We start from the raw sequence: 17,750 nt of genomic DNA, 5'->3' as shown, positions 1-17,750 counted from the left end.
GAGTCAGAAAAGCAAGGCAAAGAAAAGGTATTAGAAAACTAACATTTCCCTTGGTTAATTCAGTCTTTCACTTTGAAAAAAAAAAACAAAACCCAAAACGAACTTTTTAAAAAAGGTTCTTCGCATGAAAGGCCTGAAAGATTACCTAATGTCAGGCAAATGGGTTAAACTGCTCTGTTTCGTTAATTTTATTGATCCTCTGAATTTCCTACTAACAAGTCAAAATTATTAATCTCATTTCATTTAATTACTAACCAGTACTACATATTAGTTGTTTCATTGGTTTTATCTCTGATATATACAGTATCAAACATTTTTCTCTGGAAATTAACCTAAATCTCAAACTGTTCTCTACTCCAGTTCCACCAAACCTATTGTTCACTGAGATACTACCACCCACTCAAATCTTCGCACAGGGAGATAAAATCACCTTTTTTAACATACAGTATAGTTAACTGGTAAATAAACTGTTGCTCAAATAAAAAATGAGTTTCATTGTGCACACTCCTGACACCCAGAGATATAGTAATAACTCTAAGCAATCTCTAAATATTGAAGAAAACTATGTAATAACAACAAAAAAGTCACTATTTTATGACTGCCTTACATTAAACTTAGCTGGCAGTTAGCTTTTTTCTATTTTTTACATGCTTTAAAGAAAATACATATTAAATAGCACAACATATTTATAGAATTGTCCAACTTGCATATAATAAATACTGAAAATTAAAGCAGGAATTAAGTAGCCAAGCTCTTGATGTTTATGAATCACATGCTCTGTCTCAAGAGTTATGATTATATATATACTATGCAAATTAATCCAACAAGTTTGAATGAAATGATTCTGAACATTGGTAATTAAAGGCCTAAACAACAATGCCTGATACTGAATATAAAATACAGATTTAAAAAAAACCCAAAACACTACAGAAGAAAAAACTACAGAATGAAAGCAGGAAATATGTTTTTTAAAAAGGTTGAGGAAAGAGATTCACATATTCAAATAAGAAACTTGTCACCATCCATAAAACTAGACACACTATTCACACACACGCGCGTGCACACACACACACACACACACACACACACACACACACACAGAGGTACCTGAATCAACATTTGTAAATGTATGTGGTGCTTCCAAAGGCTTTGCTTCAAATTGGACTGAAGAGTTAGTTAGTTCTGATTCTTGGTCTTTCTGCATTTTCAGTCCTTGATAAGATGTTTCATCACAAATAGCATAAATGAACTTTTTTGTTTTCTTTTTCAAACTGGATATTAAACCTGCGTTCTTCAAAGCTACAGAAGTATGTTTGGTAGTGGCTGGCCAGCTGCCATCATCAACTGAACTTGTATGTAAAGAATCCTCTTTCTGTGAGCAAACAGTTTGTACTTCCGATCCACTTTTAGAGGCTTCTGGTTCTTTTTTAAAGTTTGCATCAGTCATATTACTTGAGAAATCTGCTCTGAAAGTCTTTTCAGGTGACTCTCTTAACCTGAATACAGACTTCTTGATACCCAGAAGTGGAGAAGCTACTAGAGAAGAATCAGATACTGCTTGCTTTCCCACAACAGTGGAATCTTCACGAGACTCAAGACACTGCCCTTCATCTCTCTTTTTTCCCACTGTTTCCTCATTTAATATCTTCACTGTTTTTGATATGCTTGAAATGTGCAGCAAAGAATTTTCTAAAGTAATGAAGTTGGTACGTTCTTTCTCTGTACCTATGACGTCTTCTTCTGAATTATTTTGGTCACAAGAAGAAACATGCAGTAGGGATGTTTTCTCCATCTGGGTTCCATTTAGACCTGAGAGGGTTAGCTGAGACCATTCAGAGGCTGAAGATGGTACAATTTCCCTGTAGATTTTGTCAGTTCCATTCCCAGGGGGCTTCTGATTTATTACATTTGAATCTAATGGATCACTGTCATTTGGCTCCATTTCAGATACAAACGAATGTTTATTTTCTGTCATTTGTATTTTAGCTTCTTCATATTCATCGGTTTTTGTTTCATTGAAAATATTTTTCCTAGTCTTGCCAGTTTTTATTTTTTGTAGATTTCTTGTTTTATATTTAGAAACACATACTGGAAAACTATCTTCTTCAGAGATATCTGCAACTGTTTCACATACTTCATCTTCTAGGACATTTGGCATTGACTTTTCAAAATGGTCTTTGCAGCTATTTACTTTACCAAATGAATCCTCTACCATTTTCTCCAATCCTGTTAAAATGTAAAGCAGAAGCATTATTAATAATGTTTTATAACACAACCATATTAATTTATACTACTCTCAAACCTTTTTCATAGAAATAGTATACACTGAATAACACATAATTTAGCATTTAAAGGGTTATCCTGAGTGCTAGATATTTTTTGGGTAGGGAGGCATCAACCTTGCCCTGTTCTTCTGGTCAAGACTGATTCCACTGTACTCAAAGCCTTTTATTCATACTCAATCCCTAATAACCTTTCTTTACCAGCTCTACACAACTGAAACTCACTCAATGTTACTATATATACACAATTGAATAGTCTAAGATTTATCAAACTAGAAGTTCCAAATTTTGTGGCCCTACAACTGGCAATAAAATCTGATTTTATACATACATACACACACACACAGATATCCAATCCTACACATTCATACAGATATACACAAATACTAAGAATATGCAATATTCCAATGACCTGATTAGGTAACTTTAGGTATATCTGCAACCATACTTACTTTCTAATTAGAAAATAAGGTTTTCACATTTAGTTAATCATTAAGTCTTAATCTGCATCTCTGTGAGTTTTGAGTTATGGGTTTTCTTTTGTTTTTGTGTCACAACAGCATCTTTGAATAGTATTGTCCTAGTATGATGTTTAAACATTTTCATCTAAATCAAGTTAGTTTCTATTCTCAATACCTTCAGTAATCATGAAAGGAGAAGCAATGTGTTTTCTCTTCAAGAAAAGAGGAGCAATATTTCAATGATGTCAGTTGAAAACAGTAGTTCAATTAAACAGAAGGACTTACCATGAGTTTTAGCTTCTGTTTGATTTTTGTTTTCACTGTCTGGCCCAGAAGGGATAAACGTAATATTTTTCTTCAGACTTTCATCATGGTTAGAAAAACAGTTTTTCGAAATCTGCAAAAGTTATGTTTTAAAATCACTAGTATAAAAACCCTCACTATAGTATATTCAACTTATTCTTAAACAGAGAGACAGCAAAGTTTCATAGTAAGTCAAAGAAAATCACATATAGAAACAGGTTTAGAGACTTCCTCAAAGGCTTAGATAAATCATAAATTAGAGAATGAAAAATGCAAGATAAATAATTTTTCAAGGCATTCTGAAATTATGCAATTGCAACAGCATAATCAATTTGTCATATTTACTTACAGCAGTACTATCATTAGGAATTACAGTTGCAGATGCTTCTTCATCTCTGACTGTAAAAAGATAAAAAGTTCAATTTACCTATACTGTATCATATGTCGTACGTTAAAGTTCATGTAAAACTTATGTATTTTTTGGTCAGACATCAAAAGAAACATGCACTATTGGATTAAATGACACATTTGAAACAAAATTAATTGATCGAAGTATAGTAATTAGAAAGGTCAATCAACACAGTGGATAAGCTGTGCTCACAATTCCTTAGTACCACTGATAAAGTGGTAAGAAACTATGGTTTGCTGATCCTGACTTGAAGGTAATAGTGTCCACAAGGTAATACTTGAAGGTAATACTGTCCACAAAGGCTTGGAAAATCAGACGAAGCTGTGAGGTCATGACTTAAAAGCAAAAGCTTGTAGACTTTAGTATTTTTTTGGATAACAATATAGTTGAAAGGCATATCATATGTTAAACACTTCTTACTTTTCAACATGCTTTTACCTATATTATTTCATCTCAGCAAGAAAAGAAGAAAATTAAATGCCCAGCTAAAGAGGAATCAACATGGAATGTATTTTTCCTAGAATAAAAAAAAATCCTGGTTTGTGTATAAATTAATTTGATTCCTCTAAAATACCATTTAATGCACTTGAGATTTATTTCAATCTACACTAAATAGAATAAAATTATTCTGAACTACCAAGACACCTATCAAAAACAGTATTATCTAATCTGATTACTATCTAATCATCTTTTCATATTTTTTTTTGGACAGAAGCATTACAGATGATAATTTATCAACATCATCTTATATAATACATATTTGCTAGGATTACCTATGAGCACAGTAGAACTAAGTGTTGGTGGTGTGGCCAAAGAACTTGACCAAGACATATCAGGATCCACCTCGGCTCCTAAACTTTCGGAAATACGTTTTGGTGTCTGACCCTGAAAATAAAGAAAATAGTTTATTTCACAGAAGTGCACTGATGATTAAGAATATTTTTTCATTCACTTATTTTTTTCATTTTTCATTTACTGAATGCCTATGTGAGTCAATTTCAAGTACAGACCTGTAAATCTCAGGGCAAACTTATGACACTGCTGTCAAATTCTCAATTACTACATAGTAAAAATAAACTAGGCAGAATATTTACCTTCATGAGCTTTGGTGTATGAAATAAACTTCCACATATCACTGGGGATAAAACAAGGGACAAAATTACTAAGCTTTATTTTTATTAAAATTTAGAGTATTTGAAAAATAAAAAGCCTTGTTTTTAATCATACCTGACTTTTCTCTTTGTGGTGTTACATGTGTACATCGTAGAACAACAGGACTAAAACAAAACAAAACAAATCCCTCAGATTATTTCAAAAGAGAACAAAAATAGCAAAGAGAAACAAAATACTAATCTTATTAAAAAAAGGACTCTCAGTCATATCAATTATTAGAATTATACTAGTTTGTAATATTTTTAGATTACTTTTTAAAAAGTAAATATCTCATGAAGAATTAAGTAACCACTAACTTATGTTTAAAATCCCCATCGAAAGTAATGTATAAAGTACTCACAAATTTTAGATGTTAGGAATTGTATATTTTGAATTTAAAAATGATATAAAGTGACTCTATAATAGCATCATATTCTCTCCAAAGATTCAAAGTACACAAATTATTTTAAACAGGATATTTCAAAGGCATTGCTTTTCATCAATAATATTTTTGTTACTTAAAAATTCCATGGATACACAGGAAAATAGTGAATTCAATGTTATAAGAAAAACAAAGTAAATGTTTCTAATGTAAAAATTATTGTATTAAAGGACTCAATCTAAAAGGAAATTATTTTAAAATAGAAGATCCTCTACCAGGCTCTACAGCAAAATATTACCATGAAAATTACATGCATCTGTATATAACAAACATCACATGTAGGAAAACGTTTCATTTAAATATTTTAATATAATGACTTCATCATACCTTTCACTAAGAGAAGAATTTGGAGGTGGGCTGGTAACATCATTTACTTGATTCATTTTTGCCTTCATTGTGCAACAACTTTTATGTTTACCACTGACAATGTCCTTTCCTGAAACAGTGCAATAATTCAGTGAGTATGTGTATGTTCTAGACTGTGAATTTTTATTCTCTGGAAGTATTTGAAAACAAAAAGCCTCATCTATATTGGGAAGAGAATATATGGGGAATTCAGTCTGAACTGGTTTCTCAGTTTGCTCACTCCTCTCAAAAAGGGATGTCTCAAAGGATGTCTGCCCCCATTCAACAACCATGTGACGCATACAACAAGCCCAAGACAGTTTGAGTAATACAATTCAAGACAGAGCTTTAACCACAAGGAGTTCACAGTATAGTAGGGAAAACTGTTTGAAATGTGCACAAGTGGAATACAAAATAAATGTGGCATGACTTGTCATTAAGTTACACACAGTACTATGGTATCTTGACAGGTGAGAGTAAAGGAAAAGACATTTACTTAAAACCTATCAAAGTAAAAAACCTGACCATATCACTCTTCTGCTGAAAACCTCTCAAGATCTTGTTTTCAAGATTGAGTTCAAACTCCATAACAAAACTCCCTAGTAACAAGGCCTTTCACAATCTGATTTAATTTTTACGATGACATTCTTTCACAATCTACTTTTTAGCCATGTCCATCCACGTGCATATTCTGCAAGGATGTTCTCTTTCACTCTAGGCCTTTGTACAAACTGTTTCTTTCTACCTCTTTTTATTTCTCTTGACCTAGATTCTCTTTCAGGTTTCCATTTTGAAAGTTCCTCCTCCAGAAATCTTTACTGGTCCCTAAGGTGAGACTGACTGCCCCTCCGACGTGTTCCCCACAGAGTAGTTTATCATACACTGTTCCTGTTTCCCCTATTAGACTGTGTGCTCCTTGAAGTAGAGAACTTGTTTTATTTATCACTGTATCCTTAGAAGCTACAATAATGCCTGATACGTTATAGACACTCCACAAATACTGGCTGAATGAATTAGCAATGATAACAAAAGTGGGTTGTAGACAGTGACACATAATATTTGTGTCTGTTCTTATTGAACACATCTACTTTCTAAGGCAATAATGTTTCTAAAACTATATGTGGCTCTATCAAATCCAATTTATAGTTTTTCAACATTCCTATTTTCTGTATCACAAATGTGGCACTTGAGGCGCTTACTATTACTCTTAAAAAATTGCTTTTAAAAATAATTGCTTTGGGCTTCCCTGGTGGCGCAGTGATTAAGAATCCGCCTGCCAATGCAGGGGACACGGGTTCGAGCCCTGGCCTGGGAAGATCCCACATGCCGCGGAGCAGCTGGGCCCGTGAGCCACAACTACTGAGCCTGCACGTCTGGAGCCTGTTCTCCGCAACAAGAGAGGCCACGATAGTGAGAGGCCCGCGCACCGCGATGAAGAGTGGCTCCCACTTGCCACAACTAGAGAAAGCCCTCACACAGAAACGAAGACCCAACACAGCCATAACTAAATAAATAAATAAATAAATTTAAAAAAATAAAAAAAATAAAAATAATTGCTTTATAGCAGGAAACTAACACAACATTGTAAAGCAACTATACTCAATAAAAATTAATAATAAAAAAATAAAAATAATCGCTTTAATTGTTCCTATAATCTCTAACTTAGAGAAGCTTTGGGGAAAATAAGCTGCATTAGTGTTAGTGAAACAAAGCAAAGACCAAGCTGAAAACTATTTGTAGCAGCCTACTCAAACATTGTGTTATATTCTCCTTTCTCAAGAAACAGGCAATACACAAAAGCCAACTGTAGGTGTAAATTGCAAACCCTTCTTCAACAAGATATCCAATCTCCTTCTCTAAGAGACTTTTAGTTAAAGATACTGAAAAGTAACTAAACCTATTTTGAAATTTCACCTTTTCCCTTTTCTTTGTTTTAAGAAAGATTAAGGATCTTTCTTAAAACAAAGATCCTAATCAGAACAAACAAAAACACGGACTTAAAAAAGAAGGCAAACAATGAGATACCACTACACACGTGTATGTCGATTAAAATCTAAAATACAGACAAGGATGATGATAAGGATGTGGAGCAAGAGAAGCTCTCCTTCACTGGGGACGGGAGTGCAAAATGGGACAGCCACTCAGGAAGACAGTTCGCAGTTTCTTACAAAACTAAACATACTTCTATGATGAGATCCAGCAATTGTACTCCTAGCTGTTTACCCAAATGAACTGAAAACTCAGGTGCACACAAAATCCTGCATATGAATGTTTATAGCAGCTTTAGTCATAATTGCTGAAACTTGGAGGCAACCAAGGTGTCCTTCAATAGGTAAATGGATAAACAAACTGGTATATCCATATAAAAGAGCATTATTCAGTGATAAAAAGAAATGAGGTATCAAGCCATGAAAAGACAGGGAGGAACCTTACATTGCTAAGTGAAAGAAGCAACTATATGACATTCTGGAAAAGACAAAACTATAGACAGTAAAAGGATCAGTGGTTGCCAGGGGTTTAGGGTGAAGGAAGGAAGGGTGAATAGGTGGAGCACATGGGATTTTCAGGGCAATGAAACTATTCTGTATGATGCTGTAATGGTGGGTACATGACATTACATGTTTGCCAAAATCCACAGAACTGTATGAAGAATGAACCCTAGTGTAAACACAGGGCTTTAGTTAATAATAAAGTATTGATATTGGCTCAGCAATAAAAAGAAGTGCAAAAGAATAGAAACTGTAAGAAATGAAAAGTAAATAAATAAATGAACCAGGCAAAATGAAGTTCATACCCCAATAAATATTTTCCAGATAACTTGAGGATCTCATAAATAGGACGAATGATGGTTAAGATAAACTCATGGGATCTTATGCAAGAGGAAAGACTGCTGAGGAGAAACAGCACACTGCCTCATGGAATTTAATGGATAATTTAAAAATAATATATTAGATGTTAGAACTGAACTAAGTACATTTAAAAACAGTTTAAGTCCTACTCTTACATTTCAATACTCAATTTAAAGTAAACTTAAAAGCAAAAGGTCTCAAGATACTACAGTCAACAGAATTATTTATGCAACCTTAAAAAACTTAACTCCTCTGCCGTGAGTCCACAGTGACCTTATTAATTCATTCCTATCCTTCCTTGGTTATAGAAAGACCAATCCCAGCAGGTTACAATTAGACAATAAACCACCAACTCTAGGTATGTCTTTCAAGATTCAGTAGATTCAGTACAAACTGGTTTACAGAGCTTTTCCTGACCAACTAAGACAGATGGCTGTTACCTTTACTATATCTATAACATTGTACTTTGTACATGCTCCTATTATAACATATACCAACCAGTATATTTATGTATTTTTCTCTCTTACATGACTGAGTTCCAGAGGTCAAAAGCCATCTTATTCATGTTTGTATCCTTAATGCCAAGCAAGCTGCCAGGCAAAAAGCAAGCATGGAATATTTGTTGAATGGATGATTCCCTTTTCTGTGTTCTCTTCTACGTTTCATTTGTTAAATATTCCCTAAGGTTCTATCCTAGGCCTCATCATAATCAATTTTCTCACCATATCTGATGACTTCTTCACTTTCCAAACAGATAGTTGATTCCTATATCTTTCTCTCCCACCTGTATCTTTCTTTAGTTTCAGTCTTGTATTCCCAAAAGCTCTCAGGACATCTCCACCTTCACATCCCAATACTTTCTCAAACTGCAATCCAAACCTCAACCTACTTTTTCTTCATCCTTTCAAACCTTTTCCCTCTCAAACCTGCTTTTCCCCCAGTGCTTACAATTTCTACGAATGTCACCACTACATCCTTAGTCGTGCCCTACACCTGTGATTTGATCCTTTCTTTTGAATTTTCCATATCTAGGCTATTGCAGGGTCCTGTAGTTTCTACCTTCTATATCCGCTTTCACTACCATTACTCTAATTCAGGCACCTGCTCCCATCACCTGGACCACTATGTGTCTCCTAACTGATCTCCCTGCCTGCAGTCTTCTCTTCCTATAAGAATCACCCAATTAGTTTAAAATGTACATTCATGACCACCACTCCCAGAGATTCTAATTTAATAGATTCAGAAAAGTGCCTGGAATCTTCCTTTTCAATCAGCACTTCAGGAGAGTCTAATGGTCCATGCCTCACATTTTGAAAAACACATCTCCAAAGACTGCTGCCAGATTTTTAGGCTTTCTAAGCAAAATAAATATTCATTTATTCTACAAATACTTACTGAATACTCACTACGTATGCCATTAGGTATCCAATAACGTTTAAGAAAATCTTTGCTCATTACCTACATCCCCTTTTATATGTGCATTTTCTAATACCATGAGTTTCCTATTTCATAGCACTAATCAGAGGATAATTGCTTATGTAAGTCTCCTTCACTGGAAGCTAAATGAGTGCAAGAGGGACTACTTCGCAGAAGCAGAGAGATAGGTCAAGATTTGAAAGATGAGTGTCAGTTAGCTAGACAAAGCATAAGAAGAAGTAAGTACTGGGCAGAGGTAACTGTGTTAAGAGCCACAGAGCATGGTGGTTTCGGAAAGAAATTCAGTACAAATGAATGGTAAATTGAGGGTGGGTGGGAGGGGAATTATGGCAAGATGAGGCAAGAGTTAATGAGAGAACAGATTATAAAGGACCTTGTAAATCATATTAAGGAGTCTGGATTTTATCATGAGGACAAAGGGAGGTAATCAAAGGTTTGAAGCAGGAAGTAGCATGATTAAATTTGCATGTGACTTCTCTGCTCAACAACCTATCAAATAAATTCAATTTCTTTAGCCTGGCATTCAATGCCTGCCTCTAATCTGCTTTTTTTAGCCTTAAGCTGTTTATTGGTCCCTTTCAAACACACAACACTCCAAACAGTCTGAATTACTTGCTATTAACTTCACAAACTACATATTCTTCCTCATGGTTTTCCCTCTGCCTAGAACACGCTCACTCTACTCCATCTTCAAATTTCTGAATCTCATCTATTCTTCAAGGTTTAATTCAACTGAATATTCCCTAATTGCCCTCAATATTATTTATGCTTCCTTTCTTCTTAACTCTCATTATACTTTTTGTACTTTTCTTTTGGCATGTACCACATTCAACCCTGAACTGTACTTAATCCGTGTACTGTTAATTCCTCTCACTAGAGAGTAATACTCCAAAGAAAGGAAGCGTATGTTACTTAAATCAAGCAGGTAATAAATATTTAAATGAATATATAATCTTATTACATGATAAGTTGCAAACATCTGGCACACAGGCCAGAGAAAGTGCTATCAAATCAAAAGACATTTATAGCAATTGTTAAAAAGAATCTCTGTACTCTGTGATAGCCTGCAGAAATACAGTTTAGTTTAACATCAAAACAAGCCCTAGGTTTTTTTGTATAGGAATGATATAATTTAGCAAATCTCAGTGGGCAGGATATATTAATCAAAGGAAGGAGGAAAAGAAACATTTATCAAGGACCTACATTTTATTTAAGGACCTATTTTATTTAACCAAACCTAGGTAGTATTTTCACATTTCCACTTTTCAGGTGGGGAAAGTGTGGCCAGAGAGGTTGATCTGACCAACATGACATAGGTAACAGAGCTGGGATTTTTAACACAGGTTTGTCTGAATTACTAGTTCATGTTTTTTCTAGTCAACCACATCCCATTACTTACCTGAATCTAATCTGAATTTATCTAATTCTTTTAAAGGAGATTGGTACAGTGGCAGAGTTAGACCTCGCTCTTTGAATATTATTGGAGTTGAAGCCAAATGATGATAAGGTTTCCTCTGTGGTGTCTTAAATGGGTTTGTTTCATAACTGCTGATTTTATATTCTGATTCTTCCGAAGGTTCAGAATTATAGGGTGGAGCTTCTGAAGAAAGTTCTTCAAACCAATTAAGGCTTATTGGTCCTAAATCTGTAAGAAAAATTAAAATCCCATCTGGGTTTTAATCAGTGACACAATAAAATCCATGAGCCAGTAAAGATTATAATTGTTTGAGATTTTGACTGTGGATTACTTTTAAGGAATACTAATTAAACAGGATCATTAATATGTTCTCTTATGAATCTGTAGTAAGGTATAACAGAAGTTTACGAAAGTTACAAGGAGATTATGAGCTATATTAGCTCTTCTAAAGTTTTCTTTCATATTCACGACTCAGAAACAAAAATCATCCATAGTAAGAATGCATTCTACAGATACAATTCAAGTAATTATCAATACTACATAAGTGGCTGTGATAAATCTATAGATACAAGAGACATGTAGACTCACAAATCAAATGGAATAGATTCTCTGTTAAAGAGAAAGACAAAATTTCTCCTGTGATCTATCCTTCAAGTAGTGGTTCTCAAAGTGTGGTCTGTGGACCACTTGAGGCGAAGGTCACTAAGACCATTTCAAGGGGTCCATAAGGTCAAAACTATTTTCATAATAATATTAGCCATCAGTTGCCTTTTTCCCAACATTGACATTTACACCACTGGTGGGTAAAACTGATGACAGCTTTGCCTGAGTCAAGGCAGTGGTCACAAACTGTACTAGGAATCACTGTATTCTTCGTCACCATGCACTTATAAAAAAACAAAAACAAAAAAGCGGGACTTCCCTGGCGGTCCAGTGGTTAAAACTCCATGCTCCCAATGCGGGGGCACGGGTTCCATCCCTGGTCAGGGAACTAAGATCCCACATGCCGTGCGGTGTGGCCAAAAAAACAAAAAGCAAGTTTAACTTAAAGTGTCCTTAACGAGGCAGCAAAAGTTAGTTTTATTAAAGCCTAACCCTTGAGCACATCTTTTTAATATTCTCTGTGACAAAAATGGAAGCATTCATAAAGCATTTCTGCATATTTAAGCTCAAGAGTTGTTTAGAAAAAGCACTCATGTGATGAGTTGTGAGCTGAATTAGCACTTTTCATGGAAAGCCATTTTCATGAGAAAGAACGACTAAGTTATTCTGAGTTGGGTGATTTGGTAGACATTTTGTCGAAAATGAATGAAGTGAGCCTGTTACTGCAGGGAAAACAACAGTTTGTTGCCAATGATAACATGTGAGCTTTCAAATGAGAATTAGAATTTTATTAAAAACTCTATCAGCCTCTGTGAGCTTGACGTCTTCCCAATCTTAAAAGACTTTTCTGATGAGATCAGTGAGGTAACCAATGTGATTTTTATTTATTATATTTTATTTATTTATCTTTTGGCTGCGTTGGGTCTTCGTTGCTGCGCGTGGGCTTTCTCTAGTTGCGGCGAGCGGGGGCTACTCTTCGTTGCGGTGCAAGGGCTTCTCATTGCGGTGGCTTCTCTTGTTGCGGAGCCCGGGCCCTAGGTGCATGGGCTTCAGTAGTTGTGGCTCACGGGCTCAGTAGTTGTGGGTCGTGGGCTCTAGAGCACAGGCTCAGTAGTTGTGACACACGGGCTTAGTTACTCTGTGGCATGTGGGATCTTCTGGGACCAGGGCTCAAACCCATGTCCCCTGCATTGCCAGGCGGATTCTTAACCACTGCACCACCAGGGAAATCCCCCAATGTGATTTTTTAATAATGTCTAATGCAATGTGTCAATATATGGAATATCATTAATATTTTTCAAATAATCCACACATGATGTTACAACATGGATAAAAGATTTATTCGAGGTACAAGTAAGACTAATTGAATTTAATGTAACAAGAGTATGAAAAATTCATTACATGGTTTCAGATTCCACATTGCAACTTTTAAGAAACTACCACTTGTCGTAAGTTTTGGAGTCGTACCAAAGAAAAATACCCACACTTAAGTGAAGACTATTAAAATACTTCTTTTTCTAATTACATTACTGTGTGAGGTTGGGTTTTCTTCATGTACTTCTACCAAAACAACATATTGTAACAGATTAAATGCAGAAATGAGTATGAGAATCCAGCTATTGAGCCAGATAGTAAAGAGAACTGCAAAATTTTAAAATAATGTCACTCTTCTCACATTTTTATTGTAAAATAGTTATTTTTCATAAACATATTATTCACGTTAACATGCAATGGGTTTATTTTTATTAATTAAATTAATAATTTTTTTTCTTAGTTTTAATTTCTAATGTGGTAACCTACATAAACAAAGGCTCTTGGTCCTCAATCATTTTAAGAGTGTAAGGAGAACTGAGACCAAAAAGTTTGACAACTTCTGCTATAACGTTACCAGTGCTTCTGATTTGCTAGAAGTTCTCTGCTTTAAAAACAATTCTGCTAATCAAGGGGTCAGTCTCCTCTTTATCCACTACAGGTTCTATACTTATCATTTGTTTAACTGTAAATGATTATTTTCCTGATTTATGACTCCATAAAGCATAGTTTATAGTGTAAACAAAAACATGAAGTACTGAATTCAGCAAGCATGCATAATTACATATTTTTCTGAAAACATTTTTCTCAATGTAAACAATCAATTTATATAAAATCTGTCAATACCTGCTTTGTTGCATCGCGTTTTAAAAATTTCAAAAAACGTTGGCCTCTCTTTGCATCCAATCGGCATTTTTATCTACAATATTATTCCAACGTTTGGTAACGGAGTCTGCAAAAGAGAACACCAAAATACACTTCACAGGGATGCAGTCCTTCTTAAGTGACTCTGAGGTAAAAGCGGAAGCGGGTAAACCTGCCTAAAGTTACATTGTTTATTTACCTCGGTCCCATTCGGGGACAAGAATCGAACTCACAGCGATGAAGAGAGCATTGTATATTTGTGCCGTCCAATAGAGCAGCCACTGGCCACATTCAGCATTTGAAATGTGGCAAGTGTGACTCAAGAACAGAATTTTTAATATTATTTACTCTTTATTAAATTAACTAGTCACGTGTGGCTAGTAGCTGCGCAGTTAGCGAGGGCTATTAGATCAACACCATTCGGCAATTCCCAATCAGTAAATCTTCGTTAACACAGCAGTTACCCGGGGACTAAGTGAGGCAGATACAGTGGGCCACAGGCTCTAAGACATTTTCCAAAATAGCAATATTCCGTGAAAGTAACTTCATCGTGATTCCAATTAAGGAAACTTCAGCTTTCGACGTCTGGGACAAGCGGTGCCCAAAGCTGGGCAATGGAGTCCCCGGGAAGGGGCGGGGCTCGACCCTCCCCCCCGAGGAGCGGGTCCCTTCTCCCCGTCGGTGAGGGGCGGGCAGGGACCAGCGAGGGCCCGAGGCCCGGCTCCCACCCGGGCACCGGAGGCGCTCCCCGCCGCCCGTCTCCACCCCTGCCAACACTAACCGCCTTCAGAGGTGCAGCTGTTTTTGTCCAGAGTAGGCTGACAAAACGCGCGCCGGCACTCAGATCAGAAATCTGACCCCGCAGGCTCCTTTTCGCCGCGACCCACCGCACCAGACGACTCCCAGGGCGCGGAGCCGTAGCAGCCCCACCTCCGCCCAGCGGGTTTCAGACTCTCGCTCCAAAAGCCCGCTCACGGGATACGTCACGCGATGACGCCATGACGCTGCACGCAGCGCGCGCGCGCCACCCGGAAGTCAGACTCGGGCCGGGTCGCCGCCGCCTCCAGTTGTGGACAAGGCGAATACTTGTTCGGCTGCCTGACAGTCAGTTCCGAGCCGCTAAAGACGGAGCTGAGGTGCCCATTCTCTTCTCCTGAGCCTTCAGACTACTAGGCCGCGCTGCTTGGAGGCACCACGCCCTATGTATACTCGCCGCCTCCTCCCCCTTCTCTCCGCTCCATGTCACGTTTGGGTGGTCGCCCTCGAATGCGGCCTGGGGTCTGTGAAAAGTCTCTGTTTTGTCCTAAGAGCGGGCGTCCCCCAAAGTGGGCAGACGTTAGAAAACCCCAGAGTGGTCCGTGGCTGTGGATAACTCCCTTCCCGGCTGAGTGCTCCCTAAAGAGTGGAAGAGGCTGAGATTTGAAGCCAGAGGACGTTGCTTCTAGTCCGCGTGTTGCTCTTAGGCAGCAGGATTTCAAAACCTCTGAGCCTGTTTCCCTGCTTGAAAAATTGTGAAACCCACCTCAGGTCTCCTGAAGTGTTAGGCACTTCCCTCTGCAGGCTTCCGTAGTATCCCTGACATTCCTAGGGTACCAAACACCTGTTTTGTGCCTGACTTCCCCTCCAAACTGCCTTGGAAGACAGCAGTCTCATCATTCACAGGGTCTGTGATATGCCTAGCACAAGGCTTAATTCAGGTTTATTGTAATACCTAGAAAGCCTTCAGCTGGATTCTGGAGGTGAGAGGGGCTCATGGGCCTTGCTGCTTTCCCAAGGCTCTTGAGCAGTAAACAGTGGAAGCAACCATGGATTTGAGAAAGAGTGGCCTCTACTTGGTACCTGAGGTGTCATTTTAGTTTGATCATAATCCTTTGCTGTAGTAGGAAGCCTTACCAATACAGATAGATACCAAAGCTTATGATCATCTATGTCTAAATAGCAAAGAAACACGGGCCTGGGATCCTTACCCAATAACAGCTAACACTTAATGAACATCTATGAGTTATTCTGCTTTGCTTTATAAACAATATCACGTTTAATCTTACAATAATCCTATAAATTGGTTAGTATTGTCAGATGGGGAATCTGAATCATCTAGTTAAGTAAGTTGCATGATAAACAAGGCCTAGGTTTCAGTTCAAGTCTGTGTAACTTCAGATACTTAACTATCCTGTGATTGTCTGCATTTAACCTCTAAATCTGAACAATTTGCTGCTTTTCACCTTTTTTGGGGGGGCGGGCCCACTAGAGTGGACTAATGAGAACTGTAGGTATGTCATACAACCCTCTGAAATATATTTTTTCACTATATACACCGTTCCTTGGCCCCCCCCACCCCCCGCACTCTGCCCATAACTTTATGCTCCTTGCTCCTGTAGTACCAGGTTTTTTACATTCATTAGCTCTGCCATAATATACTTTCTTCCTTATACTCACTCTTGTAGTGCGGCAGCTCAAGTAATTTACTGCTCGTATTGGATGTACAGTATCTTTTAAAACAGGGTCTCTAAAATGGTAAGTCACTGTGGGAATAGTGAATTAATGAATTGCTAATTAAAACGTGTGTGAATAAGAAGGTAAATGAAAAACAGCTTTGAAAAAAGATTCAGGAGCAGTGAATTGAAAAGACAGAAAAAAGCAATTAGGGATGAGGTGGCAATTAGACCTCCGTAGGTAGGGAGATCGCGTTCCCTCCTCCAATTAGGGTAATAGGAAGCAGCACCCATCAGGATCAGAAATAAATGGAGAAGCTCGGGAAGAACCTGAACCAACTTGATCTGGAGAAAGAGGGGGCGGATGAAGGTGGAAGGCAAAACAAGGACACAAACAAACTGCCCCAGGATATTGCGCTGCGCCTGGGCGCACGGCGGCCGCGGCCGGATGGAGCGCTTGGTCCGTGTTCCCTACAGCTTGTACCCGGGCTATGGGAACACGCTGCCTCTGGGCCAGCCTGGACTCTCTGAGCACAAACAGCCCGACTGGAGACACAACAACGGTCCCCCCGCTTTCCTGGCCAGGCCGGGGCTGCTGGTGCCCTCCAACGCCTCCGACTACTGCGTGGACCCTTACAGGAGGGCCCAGCTTAAGGCCATTCTCTCCCAGATGAACCCCAGCCTGAGCCTGCGTCTGTGCAAGGCCGACACCAAGGAGGTGGGCGTGCAGGTGAGCCCCCGGGTGGACAAGTCCGTGCAATGCTCACTGGGGCCTCGCACCTTGCACAGCCGCTCCCCCTGGGGCAGCACAGGGCACAAAGCGCCCCTGTCAGCCTGGGGAGTCTATTCGCCAGTGATGGGCCGCAGGGGCCTGGTGCGGCTGCAGAAGGATGGGGAAGACGAGGAGAGGAAGGCGCTTTCGGGTCCTCCCGAGGCCAGCCAGCCGCCGCCGCCGCCACCACCAACACCAAGGTCGGAAGAGGACCAGCGGGAGGAACTCCGGCAACAGGAGGAGCTGGGGGAGGAAGATGCCTCAAGTCCTCGGGAAAGGAAGAGCAAGCAAGCTCAGGGAGACGCCAGCGAGCCGCCCCGGAAGCCCAACTTCCAGGTGAGCTTTCTCTTCCCTCGTCTCAGCCCTCTCTTTCCTTTTTTCCATTTCTGGCGCAACGAGAGCAGAATCTTCTCTCGCAAACATGTATTTTACATGTCCTATGTGTATGTGTGTGTGTTTAACTTTTTTGGTAAAATGGGGTGCCAACTTTAAGCCTATGAAAACCCAAAGTTTGGGAACCATAGCTATTGGAAATGAGGAGACAAAGAAGGGTTTCAGGTTTGTGAAATCTGTGATCAGATCTTCGTTTTGTGCAGGTGGTGCCAATGGCCTTGGGGAAAATAGATTGGAAAAGCATGAGAGCAGCTAGAAGCGTCCCAGAGTAATCAATC

General features: G+C 38.4%; 2 protein-coding genes across 6 annotated transcripts in view; one reads left to right on the top strand and one right to left on the bottom strand.

The window, feature by feature from the left end:
• The window catches only part of BRCA2 (BRCA2 DNA repair associated), a 56,587-nt gene extending 41,759 nt beyond the window's left edge, over positions 1–14,828 (bottom strand). For 3 of the 4 annotated variants that reach the window (XM_082366273.1, XM_082366275.1, XM_082366274.1), the window contains exons 1-10: positions 14,657–14,826; positions 13,858–13,963; positions 11,080–11,325; positions 5,377–5,485; positions 4,683–4,732; positions 4,550–4,590; positions 4,229–4,340; positions 3,396–3,445; positions 3,029–3,140; positions 1,108–2,226 (exon numbers count right to left, since the gene is read on the bottom strand). In XM_082366273.1, coding sequence (XP_082222399.1) covers positions 1,108–2,226; positions 3,029–3,140; positions 3,396–3,445; positions 4,229–4,340; positions 4,550–4,590; positions 4,683–4,732; positions 5,377–5,485; positions 11,080–11,325; positions 13,858–13,924 — 1,906 coding nt within the window. In that variant the 5' untranslated portion in view covers positions 13,925–13,963; positions 14,657–14,826. Of the gene's footprint in view, positions 1–1,107; positions 2,227–3,028; positions 3,141–3,395; positions 3,446–4,228; positions 4,341–4,549; positions 4,591–4,682; positions 4,733–5,376; positions 5,486–11,079; positions 11,326–13,857; positions 13,964–14,656 lie in introns of all 4 variants that reach the window. The other variant, XM_082366276.1, reaches the window with a different exon arrangement.
• Positions 14,829–14,875: 47 nt separating this feature from the next.
• ZAR1L (zygote arrest 1 like) overlaps positions 14,876–17,750 on the top strand; it is a 72,791-nt gene continuing 69,916 nt past the window's right edge. The window contains exon 1 of one of the 2 annotated variants that reach the window (XM_082366295.1): positions 14,876–17,415. In XM_082366295.1, coding sequence (XP_082222421.1) covers positions 16,672–17,415 — 744 coding nt within the window. In that variant the 5' untranslated portion in view covers positions 14,876–16,671. The remainder of the gene's footprint in view (positions 17,416–17,750) is intronic. The other variant, XM_082366296.1, reaches the window with a different exon arrangement.

Source organism: Balaenoptera borealis, assembly GCF_965194805.1.
Source record: "Balaenoptera borealis genome assembly, chromosome: 18".
In the NCBI taxonomy this organism is placed as follows: Eukaryota; Metazoa; Chordata; class Mammalia; order Artiodactyla; family Balaenopteridae; genus Balaenoptera; species Balaenoptera borealis.
Note: the sequence above shows the minus strand (reverse complement) of the source record. Positions and strands in the feature narration are given on the sequence as shown.